The 19,832-nt window shown below is 35.6% G+C and overlaps 1 protein-coding gene across 1 annotated transcript in view; it reads right to left on the bottom strand.

Annotated features, from left to right (window-relative positions):
- Positions 1-19,832, bottom strand: part of LOC150098817 (uncharacterized) — a 93,904-nt gene that overhangs the window by 34,798 nt on the left and 39,274 nt on the right. Inside the window, exons 4-5 of the mRNA XM_090405759.1 lie at positions 9,758-9,864; positions 4,994-5,262 (exon numbers count right to left, since the gene is read on the bottom strand). Coding sequence (XP_090261885.1) covers positions 4,994-5,262; positions 9,758-9,864 — 376 coding nt within the window. The remainder of the gene's footprint in view (positions 1-4,993; positions 5,263-9,757; positions 9,865-19,832) is intronic.

Below are 19,832 nucleotides of genomic sequence, written 5' to 3'. Positions count from 1 at the left end.
ATAAATCATTCTACATTAACTACGTCTCACCAACTGACTAACTGTATCCAGGCTATCAACTCTCCACACTTATTCCTAATACTCCTTGCACTGGTGTATTTGCACAATAACTCTCCCCAATCCTCCTTCTTTCCTTACCTCATCATTTGAGTCCTTTGACTCTGCCATTCCCTGTGAGGCCATCCCTGCAACATTATCTTGTCTTACTTTGTCCTTTATCTCACATCAATTCTGGTATCTTGTACTCACAGTCCCACTTCTGATTTTGCTGATTTTCAGAAAAAATTTAGACAGTGGGACTGTCTAGATTTTCCCTGACTGGCTGCATATCCTCCTCCTCTCATCAATAATCTACCCAGCTTCACACTACTACTGCTCTCACTTAAATACAGACCATCTGTAGCAAACAAATAGAAAAAAACTATTATCATACTTTGGTGGCACACTCATAGTTCTCTGATACTCTTCCTCTTCACTGTCTCTAGCAACACTCGCAAATCCTATGCTACCTCATTCACACTTCCTCACAAATCATTTGTTCTTACCAGCACAGTCAACTCCTGTGCATTTCCTCTCCTTTTCACAGTCATTCTTCTTATTGTTGCTCCTCTCAGATTTACTTTTGACACCTGCTCCATTTTCACATCTTTCACCAAGGAGTCCTCCATACAGCACTACACTACTTGACACTGTAATCATTCATCTCTGACTCACCTGCCACAGGCACCTTTCTTCTTACACTTCCAACTATCACTCTCTTCTCGCAATGCAGAAGTCATATAAGAAGTAGAAAAAACAAGTATCCCCTTTTATTAAATATTCTGGATGAAAGATAGCTGTGAAAAGTTTTTCCAATTGGTGGGTCTGGTTCCCACTGTCTCAATAAGCAATGCAACTCTGGGTTGTGACCCCTCCTATAATGTTTTTGCATTATATGATACTAAGACAATTGATATGAAGTCAATGGTCTCTATATACAAGTACACTAGTCACGGAGTTGCTTTATGCTTACACTTGGATATGGGATTAAAATAAGAATATAATTTCTTGTCATGTATAAAATATATACATGTATATATCATGCAGTACAGTCCATCAATGTAATGCACACTTGTGATCTGCGGTCAAAGTTTGTAATTTCAATATAGTATATATACACCCTCTGTCCAAAAAGAAACCAAACTTTTGATAGAAAATAAAACACAGGCCAATTATAATTATTCAAATCATTTATTTCAATCAATTTACTCTCCTTCAGCTTTGATCCAGCGTTTTGCATGGTCAATTAATTCATTAAATGAGTTTTTTTATATCGTTTTTGGGATACTGTTGAGGGTCATGGTTACTACCGTTAGAACGTTTTCAATGGTGTCGTATCGCTTTCCTTTCATCGGCAAATGAAGTCAGGGGAAGAGAAAGAAGTCGCAGGGTGCTAAATCAGGTGATTATGATGAGTGATCCAACACACAAACTTGGTTTTTGCTCAAAAACTGTCTTGCAATGTTCAAATGATGAGATAGTGCAAATCGCATCAATTTACAAAGAGCCAAACTTTCAGTCAAAATGTTGTGCACAGTTGAATTTGGAATCCCTAATTCATCTTCAATCAATCTCACGGATGATTTCGGGTTTTCTTTCATGAAATCACACATTTTTTGGATGTTAACTTCGCTCAGTACAGTTTTTAGACGGCCCGGCTTTTCGTCATCCACAAGCATCACACAACCACTTTGAAATTGCTTAAATCACTCATAAACTTGAATACAGGATAAGCATTCATCACTGTATGCTTTTTGAAGCATTTGATGCGTTTCGGTAAAACTTTTAGAAAGTTTAACAGAATTGCAGCTCTCTGTTTGAAACTCATTTTCTCACCGTTCGTCAAAACACGCTGTCACTCTTGGCACTATAACGTGGCTTCTAATGAGGCAAATGTTATAAACAGTTGACACAACACTAATGAAGGTTGCCGCTTTCAACAGCAAAAAGATACAACAGGTGGAGCCACTAGTTTCTTCTATTTTTGAAAAGTTCGGTTTCTTTTTGGACAGAGGGTGTATAGGCCTCAATGGAGTTTACAAGGCTCATTGTGGGAAGCCCACCCTAGAAAACACAGTCTATCATACTACTCTATCAGGCAACGCATTCCATGGTTCAACCACCCTCCACATAAATAAATCACACCTTACCTTCTTGCTCACAACTTCCTTTTGTAACTTCCAGGGATAGCCCCCTTGTCCTCGCTCCTTTCTCCCCTGTTCCACCAAATGAAAAACTCCCCAGTGTCAACCCTGTACACTAGTCACGGAGTTGCTTTATGCAACTCCGTGACTAGTGTACAGGGTTACTAGTGTAACTAGTTTAACTTTTAAACTGTTGAGAGGTAGTTACTAGTGTAACTACCTCTCAACAGTTTAAAAGTCTCAATCATATCACCTCTCCTTCTATCTACCAAACTCTGCAGTCCGCATTCCCTCAGCCTATCCTAATAACTAACACTGTACAGTCCTAATACCATCTTTGTTATCTGCCTCTGCACTCTTTCCATGGTTAATTTATCCTCTTCAAATCTGCAGGACCAAATTTCAGCACAACAGTTCAGGTGTAGTATGATCAGGGCTTTATACAATGGAATGACAACTCTTTTATCTCTGGGTCAGCATCCTTCTCAGTACTGCAACAATCCTCTGGGTTGCCTTCACTACCTTTGCAATATGTTCCCTGAATTTCAGGTTTCTATCAATCATCATTCCCAGATCCCTTACCTCCTCCACTTTCTCCAGTACAGTTCCTCCAACAGAATATGCAGCCTCTCATTGATGTATCCCAAACTTCAAGACTACATTTCGTTGAATTAAACCGGCATCACCATTCATTTGCCAATCCCATCAGTTTAGTTCAGTGTTTCTCAACCTTTCTAAGCCCAAGGACCAGTACAGAGGCGTAGCTGGGGGGGGGGGCGTCTGCCCTGGGCAACACTTTTTTGGCATTTAAGAAATCTTGCCATACTGTCTATGGCAATAAAACTATATTCTGGTTCACTTCACCCCTCTTTTATTACTGACATTTTGCCGCTACAAATTTAGAAGCAGAATGACAAATAATGAAAGAGTGGTCAAGTGAACAACAATATAGTTTTATTGCTTCTGCCTTTGAACATTCTGATGCTACTTGTTGGTTTTTTTTAAAAGTCTCTATTTGATTTCAAATAATTGTTACTTACTTATTCAATTTTAATTTGTTTTTTTTTTGATAATTAAAAAATATATATTTATTTAATTAATTTGTCTGCCTGCGGACTACCTGTCCCATCATCACAGACTACCTGTGGTCCGTGGACCACAGGTTGAGAAACACTGGTCTAGTTTATTCAAATCCTCTTGGAGAGCTACCACATCTGCACTATTACTAACAACCCTTTCCAGCTTCACATCATCTGCAAACAACCGAATATCCCCCTGCAATCCACTGACAATGTCATTGATATAAAGGTTAAACAATACAGGTCCCAGTAGTGATCCCTGTGGGACCTCATTTTCAGGATGAATGCCGGTCTTGAAATACATGCTTGCTCTTGTTATCATTCAGGGAATGAGAGGTGTGATTGAAGTCTGATTAGTGGAATAACGAATTACTGACCATTTAAAACTATATATTTAGAAATTTATGTGTACATTTAATCATACAACCACAACATTTATTTTACAAATGATATTCTTTCTTTTTCAATTTAGCTGACCTACTTGAATACATATTCTGCCCTACGGTTCTTCTTTATGAACTGGTCAATAACATCGTCATAAAAAGTTGGCTGTAACTTAATTTTCCCAAGCAACATGCACACTTGTAAAGGCTGGCTGAAGCTCACTGGCTAGAGCTACTTTGACTGCGTATGGCCTGTGTTTAAGCAACAAAGTGAGAGACGACATGAAGGGAGCGGAAATTGCTACATGCATGCATGAAATCACAGTGCTGCAGTGAGGACATGGAAGCTCCTACAACTGAGCAAGCCAAAGTATCTTTGACTAGACGAGCAAGCATCGGCCTTCAATATACAATGCAAAGCTCAATTATTGCTGTGCAAGCTGAAGACATCTTCTCTCTACAAAAATAAAAGCTTTAATGGAATGCTTATAAATGCATGCATTTATTAACAAATAAATATTACTACTTTCTCAAGTAATGAGCTTGCGCAGCAAGCATGGAGAATTCGCCCCTGCTCATTAACTGCTCCTCCCCATACACAAATCTCTGATACCTATCAGATAGCCAATTCTGAATCCGGTGCACTAATCTGACATCTAAACCCATGTGCTGAAATCCACATGATAAGCTGAAATATCAGCTTATCATGTGGTACCTTTTCAAATTCCTTTGTGAAATCCAAAAAAGAAATGGTAGAATATGCCTTTCCCCCTCATCAACTGCTCTTGTCACTTTATTATAAAAGGCAATCACATTACTTGACACATAACAAGAACACCCCTTAACAAATCCATGCTAACTCTCACAGATAACATTACCCTCATCTGCCTAACACTGTAAATGATCTTTCACTAATTTCTCCAAGATCTTAACAACTACTGATGAAATACAAACTGGTCTATAGTTTGACACTTCCAGTCAATTAATATGTTACACTATTAATTATATTATTAATCTGCAATCTCTGTTTTGGATCATCCTTTATGTAATGGAACCATCCTCTTCTCTTTTCACTTCATAAGTCCCTACAACCTCCTGCAGCTTAAATTAAACAACCTGGTCTCAAGTAATGTCAATTCTCTCACATACTCTTAAATATATGTTAACATCTATCTAATTATACTATTATACTAACGTCAAATTTTGGCAACATCCTATGTACCTCTAGTTCATATTCTCACATATATGAGTTTGATGAGATAAATTTATTGTCAATAATAAATTATATAAAAATATGTATTTTTCTTTATTATGATAATGGAGGATAATGAATTAGATATATATTTACCTTCACTTAGGCGTCCCCATCCAGTCACTGTAGCATTTCTACCAACTAGGTCAGCATTATTAGATGGTAAACAGATTGGGGAAATGTGAGGTAAAACTCCAACTGGCTCATCCAGCTGCACCAAAGCCAGATCATTCTCATAGCTGAAAAAGTTATAACGAGGATGTACTACCTTTTTCTTGATTCCGCGTTCAATATATGGATAAGGCTCCATCACACTGGAAAAATCATATTCGCCAATCCGGATTCGAATTTGAGAAAGAAGAAGGCTATTTCAGGAAAAAGAAAGGTAGAAATAAATGCATTATAAAAGTACATGTTAATTACATAAAATACATATATATATAAAAAATTTTTTTCATCACTTCACATCTCAACCATGATTTTATTCTGCAAATAAAATCATGGTTGAACAAATCAACAAAACTACTTTAAAATTCACTTCAGGAATATGCATGATCACAACTCTACAAAGTTTAGAATGAAGTCAATTGCCATTTACAATCTTCTAAATCCTACTATTCCACTGTTCCTATCTAACTGGATAGGAAAACCATCATTTTCTTAAACTATCACTCATTTCACTTTGTTTTTACATTTTAAAAATTGCTCATATATTTGCATTGCTCAATCATATTTCTTGTCTTCATAATTCATGTCAATATTTTAAACCAGAATCATTCTTTGATTTTCTTTAATTCAAAAAAATTTTCATTCCCATCTGTCAAACTCATTTACTGAGTAGATAGCTTTCGTAACTATAGCTTCTTCTAACGCGCACTCTAATCATTCCAGCCAGGAGAGACTAGGAAATAATTGCCACCATCTGAGCTTTAAGCACATAATGGTTTAGAGTTACTAAATTTTAGTTATATTACAGGCCACAAAAAATAAAGAAAGTAAAATATAGGGTAGTGCCATTTAGTATATATATTAAGAGGAAATATACAGTCATTTGCCAATGTTGCAAAGTTTTAAAATAAAAATAAAAGACTGATATAATATCCCTCCAGAATAACTTGAAACAGACTAAGAGCATGGCAGAGGAAACAGCATCAGTTTAATTTTACCAAGTAATTTTAATTTTAGTTTTTTTTTTTAATGTTTAATTTTAATTTAATTTTTTAATTTTATTGGCTCTGCATTTCAAACAGGGAGTTGAAGTTCAGGAGTCACATTAAAGGTAGTAAAGATAATCCAAAAGATATTTGCTATGTTAAGAAGGGCAATGGCATGTTGGGACAGAAAATTAAATCATAATGTATTCAGAAGTTTACAAGTTGTTTTGTTTTCATGAAAACAAGAGCATATTACATCCTTCATGAAGTATCCAATACGAAAGTACCTTACGAATATGCTCATCTTCTCTGAAGGTAAGCATATTCCTAAGTTACTTGCTTATTACTACATAATTATTATTATCATCACCATAGAGTCAAAAGACTCACTATGAATGAATAAAAAATACTTATCTGGCTACATCTTAAGCTGATTTACTATTTCTGCACATTCTCAGGCAATGCATTCCACTCACCACCACACTAAATAAAAATTTGCTCCTCACATCCTCCATGTCCAACCATCAAGGATGGTCTCTTGTTCTACTCTAGTCTCATTTCATGCTATAAAAAATCATTTCAACTTTAATCAGATACAAACCATTCACCAGTCACATCACCCCCTCACCCTCCTGCTATCCACAAAGTCCTGCAGCTAGCATTCTTTCCACCTGTTCTCAAACTCGCCATTCCAAAGATCTCATATCACCTTGTCACTCCTCACTGGACCACTTCTGAAATTTCTTCATCTCCTTTAAATTTTGCTTTGGTGCCATAAAAATAAAGCGATATGTTTGTTTGCATCAGTTTTCTACTAAATGCAAATCTTGTATTCAAATTCTTCTAAATATATAAAAAAAATCACTAAGCAAAAAGCTTGCATAATTCCAAAATATTTTGAATTTGCTAACATACATACTGATCATGCCTTTCAAAGATTACAATATGCTTGTTAATAGAAGATGAAGTATCTGTTGGATCTTGCTAACCTAGATGTTTAATATGGGTACTGAGAAGACTCCTAATAAATCCAAAGCCATTGGGTAAATAAAACTGTAAAAATCTCACATAAATGATTTGCTTATTATTATACAAACACTTCCTGGAGTCAAGGCTCGTCGAGGGAGGCAATAGATGCTAACAGAGATAATGTTTACCATACCTCATCTTAAATTCAAAGTTCATGCCCTCGCCATCTCATTTGTCAAAAAATTCCACTCACCAACCATTCTGTGCAAAAAAAAGTCATGCTCCATTCTCTTACGCACCATACCTTTATACAACTTCCAAAAATGACCTCTTGTCTCTATCCCCTTCCTTCCTTCAACCGTTTGAAAATTATCCTATTTCATTATGTTATTTAGGATATAATATTTAGGATATAATATTATCAATTTAGGATATAATATTATCCTATATTATTATGTTCGTTTTTTAACAGCTTTATATATGCTTTGTGAAAATTTTATTTAATGAGGAATACAATTTGTTATGTGATAAAGCAATCTAAAAATATAGAGAGTAGGCATGTGTTCGCATTTAGTAATGCAGTTATATGCTTAGCATTACCGGAGCTGGCATGTGGTTAAGCGGAAGCGTAACGAAAAGAAACTTAAATGTAGTTACGCATCCGCTTAAGAATTACAATATGTGGTAAGTAGTAAACTTGCTTACCACATATTGTAATTCTCAGGAAACAACACAGAAATGTATGCATATTAAAAATTATTAATAGTTGTTTACCGTAGTGTTTCTATGTCAAGCACTCATAGCACACGAACATCGTCGTAACAGGAGCCACGTTTTCACTTGAGTTTCGCTTTGAATCTCGGTAACGGACATGCGCGTTAGTCGTTTTTTCAGAACAGCTGTTGCTGGATAACAGGAACGCTACGAAGCAAAGAGTAGGCACTTCTTTCCAGATCTCCTTCCGGGCAAGCAAGGAAGGAGAGCTGGAAATTATTATTATTCCTGATAATAGGAATAATAATAATTTCTATAATTCGGACCCTTCCAAGGAGTCCGAAGACTATATATATATATATATATATATATATATATAGTTTATTAAGTTATATATATATATATATATATAACTTAATATATATATTAAGTTATCCTTTGTATCACAATTTAATTTTCCAAGTCTCTCACTATAGCCCACGAATTTTCTATTGGATTAATTATTATTATTATTTGTCACCTCCAGTGAGTCCAAAGACTCATCGAGGGAGAGCATCTACTCTACAACTCTGTCTCCACCAACTGACCGCAACCACACCAACACCATCTATCGCCGACTACCACCACTGGTATTTCCACGGACAATCACAAACATTCATGCCCATGGCAGGATTCGAACCGGCAGCCTTTTGGCTGGGGAGCGGACACGCTGACCACTCGGCCAGCCAAGCTGGCTAATGTCAGGGCATTCACTAGATGTTCTGTTTTTTGAGGAACTCTCACTTTTTTTGGAAGTGTGGCATGGCGATCCTGTTGGAAGATGAATTCGTTGTCTTTCTGGAGTAGGGCCACTCTTTTCTCCAATATTTTTATGTATTGGTCACTTTTCATCATGCTCTCAACAGACACAAGTGATCCTGGACTGTCATGTCTAAAACAACCACAGAACGCGTGTTTTAGAAGCTTGTTGAAGGGGGCGGGAGAAGTCTTCTCAGCCGCTGATTTGCAAACATAGGGTACTCTCTCTTCTTGGAAAAAGAAATAACAATATGACCTTCTTCCACTTTTCAACAACCCAATCTTTGTACACTTTTGCCCACTGGAGCTTCATTTTCTGCATAGCCTTTCAACAGTTGTTTTTTCTTTGGTCTGTGGACACTCCTCCCTGCTTTCAACGATCTTCGACGGAATGTCATGTCAGAAACATCAATCCCACTAGCTGCAAAGTCTCTATTTGTCTGCAGCAGACAATCATTGATTTATTTTGCTTTTCCTAACTAGTAGTGTTTTATCCTTTCCTTCTCATCCATCCCTTAGGATGGGTATATTCATGACTGTAATCCGTGTGTGTTCACGGGGTCGGATTGCCTGTTCTGAGGGACGAAAAACCAGAACTTCTGGGTGAAAAAACCCTAACCTCCATATGAGACTGACTAACTCACCTTTCGTCGAAAGAGACCAGATAAGGGTTCTTTAGGTTACTGACGGGAATCAAACCCTGGTCTTTCGGACTAAAGGGAGGCTCCTAAATAAGTGTAGTTTCCTTTTTCGTCCACATTTTCCTTTCCTGGAAGGAGAACAGGTGCCCAAAACATCTTTAAAATCGCATTAACAGTATCCAAACCAACACTGCACTCATTGGCAATTTATCTTTGAATCATGGATGTGTGCTGAGAAAAGTGCTCTCCTGCAATGAGTTATCACAGGCATCACGGAATAACAACTATAATATCAAGCATCTTTTCAAATATTTCATTTCATGAAGAACTATTGTCTTTTGTTCTTCCCAGTTCTATTCCCAGGTTCTTAATATAAAATATGCTGACAAACATTTGCTGAACATTTCCACTATATCTTTTATGTATGTAATCTGTGTACCACCAGAAACTAAAGTCAGTCTTCCACACTTTCTTCAATTAACCACATAATGGTAAAATTCTCTAGGATTTATCCTAAGACTTCACAGATCTGAAAGAAAACTGTATATCATCAATCTACAAACCTTAAAATATTCATAACTTACTCTTCAACACAGTGACCAGCTGTTGCAATCCACTGCCTATTTATCATTGCTCCTCCACATCGATGAGCACTTGAAAATCCAAAAAATGAAGTACGCCTCACTGAAGCCTATTAAAAAAAAAAAAAAAGGAAATAAAGGCATTTTTTTAAATTCTAAAAGTAAACATCAGTGGAGAACTATTTTCATTACACATAATCGTAGAACATAATAAATTTAGTTTAATCCTTTTTTCCAAGTGTAAGCAAACAAAGTTGTGCCTGAAGTATCTTCAGGACTGAGGCAACTCGTGGTAAAGGTGGACCAAGCTCTCATCACTCCTTGTCCCAGAATCTCCCATAATGCAAAGCACATCTCCTTGCGGACATGCATAATGCTATGCATTAAGGGAAGGGCCATTACCCAGACTGGTTTCATGTCCACAAGAAGATGTGCTTTGCATTATGGGAGATACTAAAAGGAGTGATGACAGCTTGGTCCACCTTTACCACGAGTTGCCTAGGTCCTGAAGATACTTCAGGCGCAAACTTTGTTTGCTTACACTTTGAATAAAGGATTAAACTAAATGTATTATAGTCTAACCAAGTGAAAAAAACTTTCATGATCTTAGAACAGTTTTGATTTCATTTTGAAATAAGCAAAATAAGTAATTGATTATATCATAAATAAATAAATCCTCTAATGTTTTTTATTCTGCAAATATATATATATACAGGGTGTTCGGGATAAATTTGACAGTTTCGTAAGGAAAAAGAAAATCTTCTTTGTATCTATTAAATTTAATGAATTGACAAAAAAACATTACAGGCAGAGTTAATTACAATACTATCAACAAGATTTACTCAAAATAACCACCATTAGCATCGATCACAGCTTCAATTCTGCTTCGGAACCTCGAACAAGCTGATGCTACAGTCTCCCTGGGAAGGGCCGCAAAAACTGTTTTAATTTTATCCATTAACTGGGCTTTTGTATTACTGGAAGTGCGATTGGTGTCTTTTTCAACTGCGCCCCATACAAAATAATCCATGGGGTTAAGGTCTGGGGAGTTTGGAGGCCAAACATTTGGACTGGTGAAGTCGTAGAAATTTTCAGACAACCATTTTTGACTTTTCCCAGAGGTGTGGCAAGGGGCCGAATCCTGCTGCCATACATACGGCCTACCATTGGCTACCCTTGTTATCCAGGGCTTGACTACAGTTAGCAACTCCACGAACAAAGCCCGAATTCCAATGCCAGGGTTCTTCAACACCTGTTCCTGCAGATTTGCGAGGAATTCTGCTGTACGAACGTAATCAGATCGTCTGCTAGGGATCTTTCTTCTTGCTACATCCTCGTAGTCACCATTGCAAGTCTCTAGTTCATGCCTGATTGTTTTTACTGTATTCAGGGAGCATTGGGCAGCAGTCGTAATATCCTTATTTTGATGGCGGGCACGAATCATCATGATACAAGTTATTCTCTTCCATGATTCAGGTGGGTTCCAGCTATCCATCCTTTCTGACATCTTGTATATGAATGAAGAAGGGTCCAAACTTTTAAATGAAGAGAAGTGTGTGTTAATACATGTAACTTACGGAAAAATATAATTAATTATAAATATGTCAAATTTATCCCGAACACCCTGTATATATATATATATATATATATAAAGGTTTTAATATAAAAACACGACTAGTTTCCGCTTGTAACAGACTTCATCAGGTGACATTATAAAAGAAAAAAAAGAAATCTGTCGAATTGCATAGGGAAGAACACATGAGGGACATTACTTACAAGAGACAGCGAGCCAGTGCATTATGAAGTCATATCCTTTTCTCGGCTAATCCTAATGATGAAAGCCAAAGTCACAAAGTCTGCTGGGAAAAATCTACCAACATCTTCTGTTGCAATGATGAACTAGAGAGAAAAATCGTGGAATCTAGAGAAATCATCTTCAATCCTGTTCATCTGAATAATAACTTGAGCTACAACCTCCCAGATAGTCATTCAGCTGTAATCATGTACTGGCGTTCACGAGATGCTATTAGCACGTACTTTCCCAACAATACAACTAACGAAAGAACAGCTTTAAATACAACCACAACGATTTAATGTCAATTATGTATAGAGACTCTTTATGATGTTCATAGTTTATTTAAGCTTCAGTGTTTTTTCTTTTTTTTTTCTATTATATATATATATATATATATATATATATATATATATAACCGAGACTAGAATAACTATTAAATTTATTCAAAACGCAACATGTTTCATCGGATTGTCCGACTTCTTCAGGCGTGGGAACATAGAAAGAAAGTAAACACTATAAGAAACATCGTATCACTATGAAACGACTATTATAAAATTCAGTTAGCTTTGAATTGTAGCTACAGTCCGTGTTGAAGTTCTATTGTTAAGTAGTTGCGTGCGCCTGATTTCACGCGTGTGCCAATATCGGATAGCACAGCAGAGAGAGTCCGGTAGATCATAGCTAAGGTTATTATTTATGTGATGAGGGTCCATAACAATTTCCTTAGACTCGACTATGCGTCGCTTTACCTCGTCACGGCATATATGAAGGTTTGGGGTTGGTGTCCAGTTTATCTCATGTTGACGGCCTTCATCATTTGTGTTTACTGAAAACAGTACATGGCTTGACAGGGCACTTGCTCTAGTTCTTTTGTAGGCAATGTCCCTCTGGTGTTCTTCCAGACGTAGGAGGATGGATTTTTTCAGTTTGGCCATAGTATTGTTTCCCGCAGTCACACGTGATTTTGTACACTCCTGGGAATTGTAGATGGTTGTGAGCTTGTTTGTATTTGCTTAAAATCGATCTTAGTTTAGGAAGAGTAGAGAAACAGGTTTTTATGTTGAATTTATCAATTATAGCAAGAATTTTTTTTAATGTTATACAAAAAATAGATACATCATTTGCTGCCTCAACTTCACGTTGGGACATATTAAAGAAATTTGTTAAACAATTAACTCCAAAACCGTTATGTGATACAAGATGGGAATGTAGAATAGAATCAGTTAGAGCTGTACGTTTTCAAATTCCAGAATTTTTAAATGCACTAAAAGAATTATTTAAAACAGCATCAGATAATACTATCAAAGTAGAAGTGGTTTCAATATATGTGAACAAATAGATTCATTTGAGTTTATACTAAGCCTTGTAATTTGGTATGAGCTTTTGTCAAAAGTTAATTTAGTAAGTAAAGTATTACAAAACGCAAAAATTCCCATAGACGTAGCAACTAAGCATATTAAAGAGTTAGTGCAGTACAGAGAATATCAGGATTTGATAGCTGTTTTGAGATTGCTAAAGAACTGTCAAATCTATTAGAAATAGAAATTAAATTTAAAGAAAGTCGAGTACATCGAAGAAAAGTATTTTTTGATGATGAAACGCCTGATGAGTCACACACAGGTGATAACAAAGATAATTTTAGGATAAATTTCTTTTTTGTAATTTTAGATACTGCTCTACAATCTGTCAAAAAAGATTTGAATTGTATGAAATTCAGAAAAATCATTTGGATTTCTTTATGATATGAAATTAATAAGAAAAATGACAGAAAATGAATTAAAATTTTGCTGCAAACAGCTGTATCAAAAATTAAATACAGATATTGATGAATCTGAATTTTACAATGAATTAATTATTTTTAATTAATTATCTAAATATTGAAATATTGTTCCAGAAGATGCACCCATGAATATGTTAAAATTCATAATTGCAAATAATTTGTCGGATATTTATCCAAATATTACTACGACATTTAAAATATTATGGACCAGTCCAGTTACGGTCGCATCAGCAGAAAGGTCATTTTCCAAATTAAAATTAATAAAAACCAATTTGCGATCTTCTGTCACAAGAACGTTTGTCGTTCCTGGCAATAATATCTATAGAGCATGAAATTGCAAAAAAAATTGAATTTTGATACCGTTATAAATGATTTTATTGATAAGCGCATTAGGTTAAATAAAATTTAATATATTAAGATTTCTTTTAAATCTTATAAGTTGTTATACATATATTTCATTCTTTATAGTAAAAATTGATTTTTTTGTCATATTTTTATATTATTATTTATATTATTAAATAAATCATTGTTCTGGCGTATTTATATGATAATGTGTACTTGCATAATAAAATAATATATCATGTATATACAAACAGATTTATTTTTAACTAATTTTTTCCCTTTATTTAAATTGATGCTAAAGAGCATACTTGTTTATTTATGTGCATAAATATTTTTCATATTTGGTTTAATTAATTAATTAACAAGATATTCTTCCATTTAAAATTTCCATAAACGTTACTAACTTTCAGGGGCTCCCACTTTTCCATTTCGCACAGGATCCCGCAAAATGTAGAAACGGCCCTGGCTGATTGATAAAATGATTCCGAAAAACTGAAAACGTAGAAAAACCAACCTTCATATGGCTTGGATAAATTATAAAAATGCGTTTGATTCGGAGCCTCATAGTTGGATTTAAAATGCACAGAACTATTCGGTATTAGCGAAAACGTACAAAAAGTTTTGCAATTCAGCATGAAAAACTGGAAAACAACGTTGGTTCTGAATAGAAAAGAAATTGGAGAGGTAAACATCAAAAGGGTATCTTTCAAGGAGACTCATTATCTCTTCTATTGTTTATCTTGTCATTGATCCCCTTAACCAGAATTTTAAATAAAACTGCTCATGGTTATCAAACTGCGCAAAAAAGTGCAAAGATATCTCACCTTTTATACATGGACGATCTGAAGTTGTACGCAAAATCAGAGAATGAACTCGGATCATTGCTTAATACTGTGCACATATTCAGTCAAGATATATCAAGGGATTTTGGCTTAGACAAATGTGCAATTGCTGGAATAACAAGAAATTCTGTTTGGAAGTTTGAAATTCTGAACAAAATCGAACTGTTCAATGGTGAAATAATCAAGGCAATAAAATACGAAGATAGCTACAAATATTTGGGAATTTTAGAAGCATCAGAAATTTTGCACAATAAGATCAAAGAAAGAACTAGAGCAGAATACATAAGACGACTAAGAAAACTCCTTCAGTCAATGCTTAATGCTGTAAATTTGATAAAAGCAATTAATACCTGGGCCATACCTGTTCTGAGATATTTAGCAGGCATTGTTGAATGGACCCAGCTAGAGATGGAAGATTTAGACCGAAAAACTCGAAAATTAATGACAATGCACCATACCCTCAATCCTCGCAGTGACATTGATAGGCTCTATCTCTCACGCAAAAAAGGAGGCAGAGGATTATTACAAGTAAAGCAAGTTATCGAAGAAGAAAAACGAAATTTGAATGATTATCTGCAGCAAACAACGGAAAAATTTCTAATTGAGGTAAGTAAAGAGGGTTTATTTAAACCCATGGAGACAAAATTGGAATACAAAACCAACCAAGTAAAAGTGAGAACTGAAAAATGTAAAAATAAGGCATTGCATGGAAAATACCTTCACAGCATAGAGGACAGCACTGACAGCAACTTGACCTGGCAATAGTTGAGAAATGGAGCACTAAAGAAAGAAAGAAAGAGTTGATAATTTTTGCAGTACTAGAACAGGCTATTAAAACCAATGTTATGAAGGAAAAAATACAAAAAATTCAAGAAGACAGTAAATGTAGATTGTGCAAAGAAAAGGAAGAAAAGGTAGACCACATTATAAGTGGGTGCAGCAAAATTGCACAAATTGAGTACCGTAAAAGGCATGATAACGTAGCCAAGATAATTCACTGACATTTATGTAAAAACTAGTGTCTAAAGATTATTAGAAGCATAAAGTCCACCAGAAAGTGGTTGAGAATGAAAAAGCTAAAATACTCTGGGATTTCAAAATTCAGACTGACAAAAGCTTGGAATGTAATACACCCGATATCACAGTGGTTGAAAAAAGTGAGAACAAGAGTGTTCAGTTTATCGAAATATCAGTACCAGAAGATAGTCGGATTGATGACAAAGAAAATGAAAAAATTGCAAAGTATCGCGATTTGCAAGTCGAAGTTGAACGAATCTGGCAAAAGAAAACGAAAGTTGTTCCCTTAATAACAGGTGCTTTAGGTGCCATCCCTAAAACATTGAAAAAACATCTAGAAGCACTAGAGTTAGATGGATTAAAAATTGGGCAGCTGCAAAAGGTCGCTTTGTTCGGCACAACATTCATATTCAGAAAGTATTTCCACAACTCATAGGCTCTTGGGGAGGGCTCGAATTAGTGGAATATAACCAGCCTTTTACTTAAGACTGAGGAAGTAAATCAAGCTTTGATGAATATTACATATATATATATATATGTAATAAATTTTTTAACTTGGGGATATTGTATATTAGGATAACCAAGTAATTAACGGTCTGGGTAGTAACCCCATCCATAATGCATTGCAGTATACATATTCTAGTGAGAAGTGCTTGACATTATGGGAAAATACTAAGAATAGTGATCAAAGCTTTACTCACCTTTACAATGAGTTGCCCTGGTGTTGTAACATCTTTAGACTTGAGCTTTGTTTCATGCGCAAACTTAATTGTTTGCATACTTGGGATTAGGAGTTAAAATAACCAAGTTTATAAAATTACTTGGTTATCCTAATATATATATATATATATATATATATATATATATATATATATATATAAATGACAAAGGTTTCTTTGTCAGAAACTAGAATCGGGCTTATAATCATCTTTCTTTAGGCAGCCTAGCACTGTGGAAACAAATGCCACATCCACAGAGCTACAGAAGGAACCAATTTATAATCACTGTAGATAATTTAATTTCTAAAGAACATAAAACAAATGACATTCATCCTTCAAAAAATTATATGTTTAACAGGAGGAAAAGAAGCTGTTAATCAAATGCATGTAGATGAATAAAGAAATTTATTCGTGTAAGCTCATGAACAACGTACCTTAGGAAGAATTTGCCAAACTTCTAAGGTTTCCTTAAGTAAATTTTAAGAAAAGTTTGCATTATCATGAGTTCCAGTTTTGTAGATGTGGTCATTTCATGATTCAGTAACTGATGTGATATGAATATGCATTTATGTATGGTCTAGTTGCATGTCTAGTTCTAGTATGAGTTCTCAGAGCTTATTTAGAGTATTATTATTATTATTTGTCACTCCAGGGAGTCCAAAGAAATTTCTGTCCAAAGACTCATCGAGGGAGGACATCTACTCTACAACTCTGCTTCCGCCACTCACAATCCACCAACTGACTGCAACTACACCAACACCATCTGCCACCGACCCCCACTAGTATTTCCACAGACAATCACAAACATCCCTGCCCACGGCGGGATTCAAACCCGCAGCCTCTTGACTGGAGAGCGGACACGCTAACCACTCGGCTATCTAGGCTGGCATTAGATTATATGTTATTGGATTCACTATGTTTAACTGTGTTGCCAGCTAAGTTTTCAAATAAACAGTATGCTGGCATCGACTTAACAAGTCTAAGAACGTCCATAGCAGAGCTGAATGATGACATGTGTCCCTCAATTGGAAAAGACCTGAGTTTGACTCTCTCGTCATGATGAGAGGAATCTTTATATGGGCGCTTTGAACTGAAAGTGGATTAGTTGTCTTATATGGAAGTAGTAGGTTTTTCATCATCCATATAACAAATAAGCCAGAGAACAAAAGTAATTCACAGGCAAAAATACCGTTAATGGGTAGTTGATGATGTAGTTTGTAGATGATATATTAGGTAATGTATCATGACCTCTAGCAATGACACCTTATACTCCATGGAGACTATCACAATAATATAATAATAATAATAATAATAATAATAATAATAATAATAATAATAATAATAATAATAACATGAAGCACTGCATCAATAATTTGGAATTCTGCAGAGTATATTCAACCAACCAATGATAAAAAGAACAATGTGGGTATCAATATAAGGGCTAGTAGTTGTCAGATGCAGCCTTATGTGCCAGTAGGCACGGAAAAACTTGATGATAATGATGAGTTGTCAGACATTTTGAGCAAATATAATAAGGGATTTACTAGTGTTCACTTCTTAAAATGACTCATTTTTCGACTTAAGAATAAAGATGATATTAAAGAGATAGCATTAAAACACATAATCTTCAACTGAGTCTCCATAGATCAATCAATAATGGTGATACTTTCCATTGAAAAGACCTAGGTTCAAATCTAATCTAGGAGAAAGAAGCTTTTCAACTTAAAACAAGTTAGCCTATGAACATGGTCATTTTGGCTGTCACTTGTCACAGATAAGATGTATTTAGACCAGACATTTGGTATTTGGCTTTAGTTATGCTCTAGACTTGGTTTTCTGAAGTCCACTCTCCTCTATAATAAATTATCTGCGTCATTCTGCTATGACCGTACAATCTTGAGTTCATGTGTATTATGCACCCAACGGCACAGTTATACTGTGAGTCCCAGACACGGATATATAATTTGAATAATTTCTTTCAATAAATCAGATTGATGACTGAAAGAAATTTCATTTTAGTGATTAGATGTTGTCGGATATTAAACATAAAAACTGTTTTAATCATCACAAGAAGTTCAAGTAGTAATCAAACAGACACCTTTAATACTTGTCATATAGTAATATAACAGGCATTAGAGGCTGGTTCTATATGCATAACGGAAAGAATGTATGGTAATCCCATTGCACAAGGTGGTGGTGCAAAGACCGATGTATCCGACTATCGACCAATCAGTATCTCAGGAGTGGTGATGGTGAAGATTTTGGAAAAGTTGGTTAGGGTGCATAAAATGGGTTGACAGAGAATTGCTGCTGTGCAATTAACAGCATGGGTTTACTAAGGGAAGGTAATGTTTTAGCAACTTGCTCACATTCTAGAATAATGTTACCACTGAAGTAGACAAGGGGAATGGATACACAATGATACTTTTGGATTTTGTTAAGGCTTTTAACAGAATACATCATGGAATACTGTTGCATAAATGGGAGAATATGGAATTGGATGGTAAACTATTGGCATGGATAAGAGGATGGCTGACTGACAGAACAAAAAGTGGTATGAAGGGGGAGGGGAGTGAACCTATAAGATTCAAGGTAACCAGTGGTGGGCCTCAAGGATCAGTCCTTGGTCCATTGTTATTCAATCTGTGCATTAAATCGGGAAGGATTTGACATGTGACATACAGCTATATGCTGATGATGCAAAGATAGGTAGGGTGATCAGGAGCGCTGCTGATATACAGTACTTGCAAAATGATTTGAATAGGCTGGAATGTGGGCATGTGAAAATAGCTGTCATTTCAATGTGAATAAATGTAAAATCACGCACTTTGGTGTAATTAGATATGATATCCAATGTCGTATTATATTGGTGGGATTATGCTTCAAGAAACTGATGAGGATAGGGATCTTGGAGTTTTAATAGACAGGAGGTTGAAGCTCAAGGGTCATAATAGCACAGATTGTAAATAGAACTCAAAGAATAATGGCAATGCGGAAATGAACCTTGACATGTAAAGATCGAGAAGCCATTTTGCCTCTTTACAAGGTCTTGATAAGACCTCACTTATCAAGACTTACTGTGTGAAGGTCTGGTCTCCCAGTTTCCATGGTGATTCTGACACAGCGGAGAGAGTGCAAAAGAGAGTATCACAAATGATATCAGGATTGTGGAATACACTTTATGAACACAGATTGAGAATTAGTAGGTTGTGGACACTAGCAAACAGGTGAAAGAGAGGTGATTGAGGCTTACAAATTTCTGAAAGGGTTATATAGAATTTCAGTAGATGAAATTTTTCATTTTATGGAGGGTAGGGAAAGGACGCAAATGCATCCATAGAAGTTGAGAATGAATGCTGTCAATGGGGGGGGGGGGGTAGATTTTTCTCTCATAGAGTAGTGCGTGATTGGTAGGGTTGCAGTTGGATGTTGCGTGTGCAAGTAGCGTGAATGAATTCAAGAACAGGTATGACAGTTGATGCAAATAGTATGGCCTTCCTCAATGAGTTCCTGACTCCCGTATGTCTCTTAACAATAATAATAATAATAATTACAAATACTGAAACGAACTTTGACGTGTAAA

The sequence above is a fragment of the Typopeltis vanoorti genome, chromosome 15, assembly GCF_054136105.1.
Source record: "Typopeltis vanoorti isolate ZY-2024b chromosome 15, IOZ_Tvanoo_1.0, whole genome shotgun sequence".
In the NCBI taxonomy this organism is placed as follows: Eukaryota; Metazoa; Arthropoda; class Arachnida; order Uropygi; family Thelyphonidae; genus Typopeltis; species Typopeltis vanoorti.
Note: the sequence above shows the minus strand (reverse complement) of the source record. Positions and strands in the feature narration are given on the sequence as shown.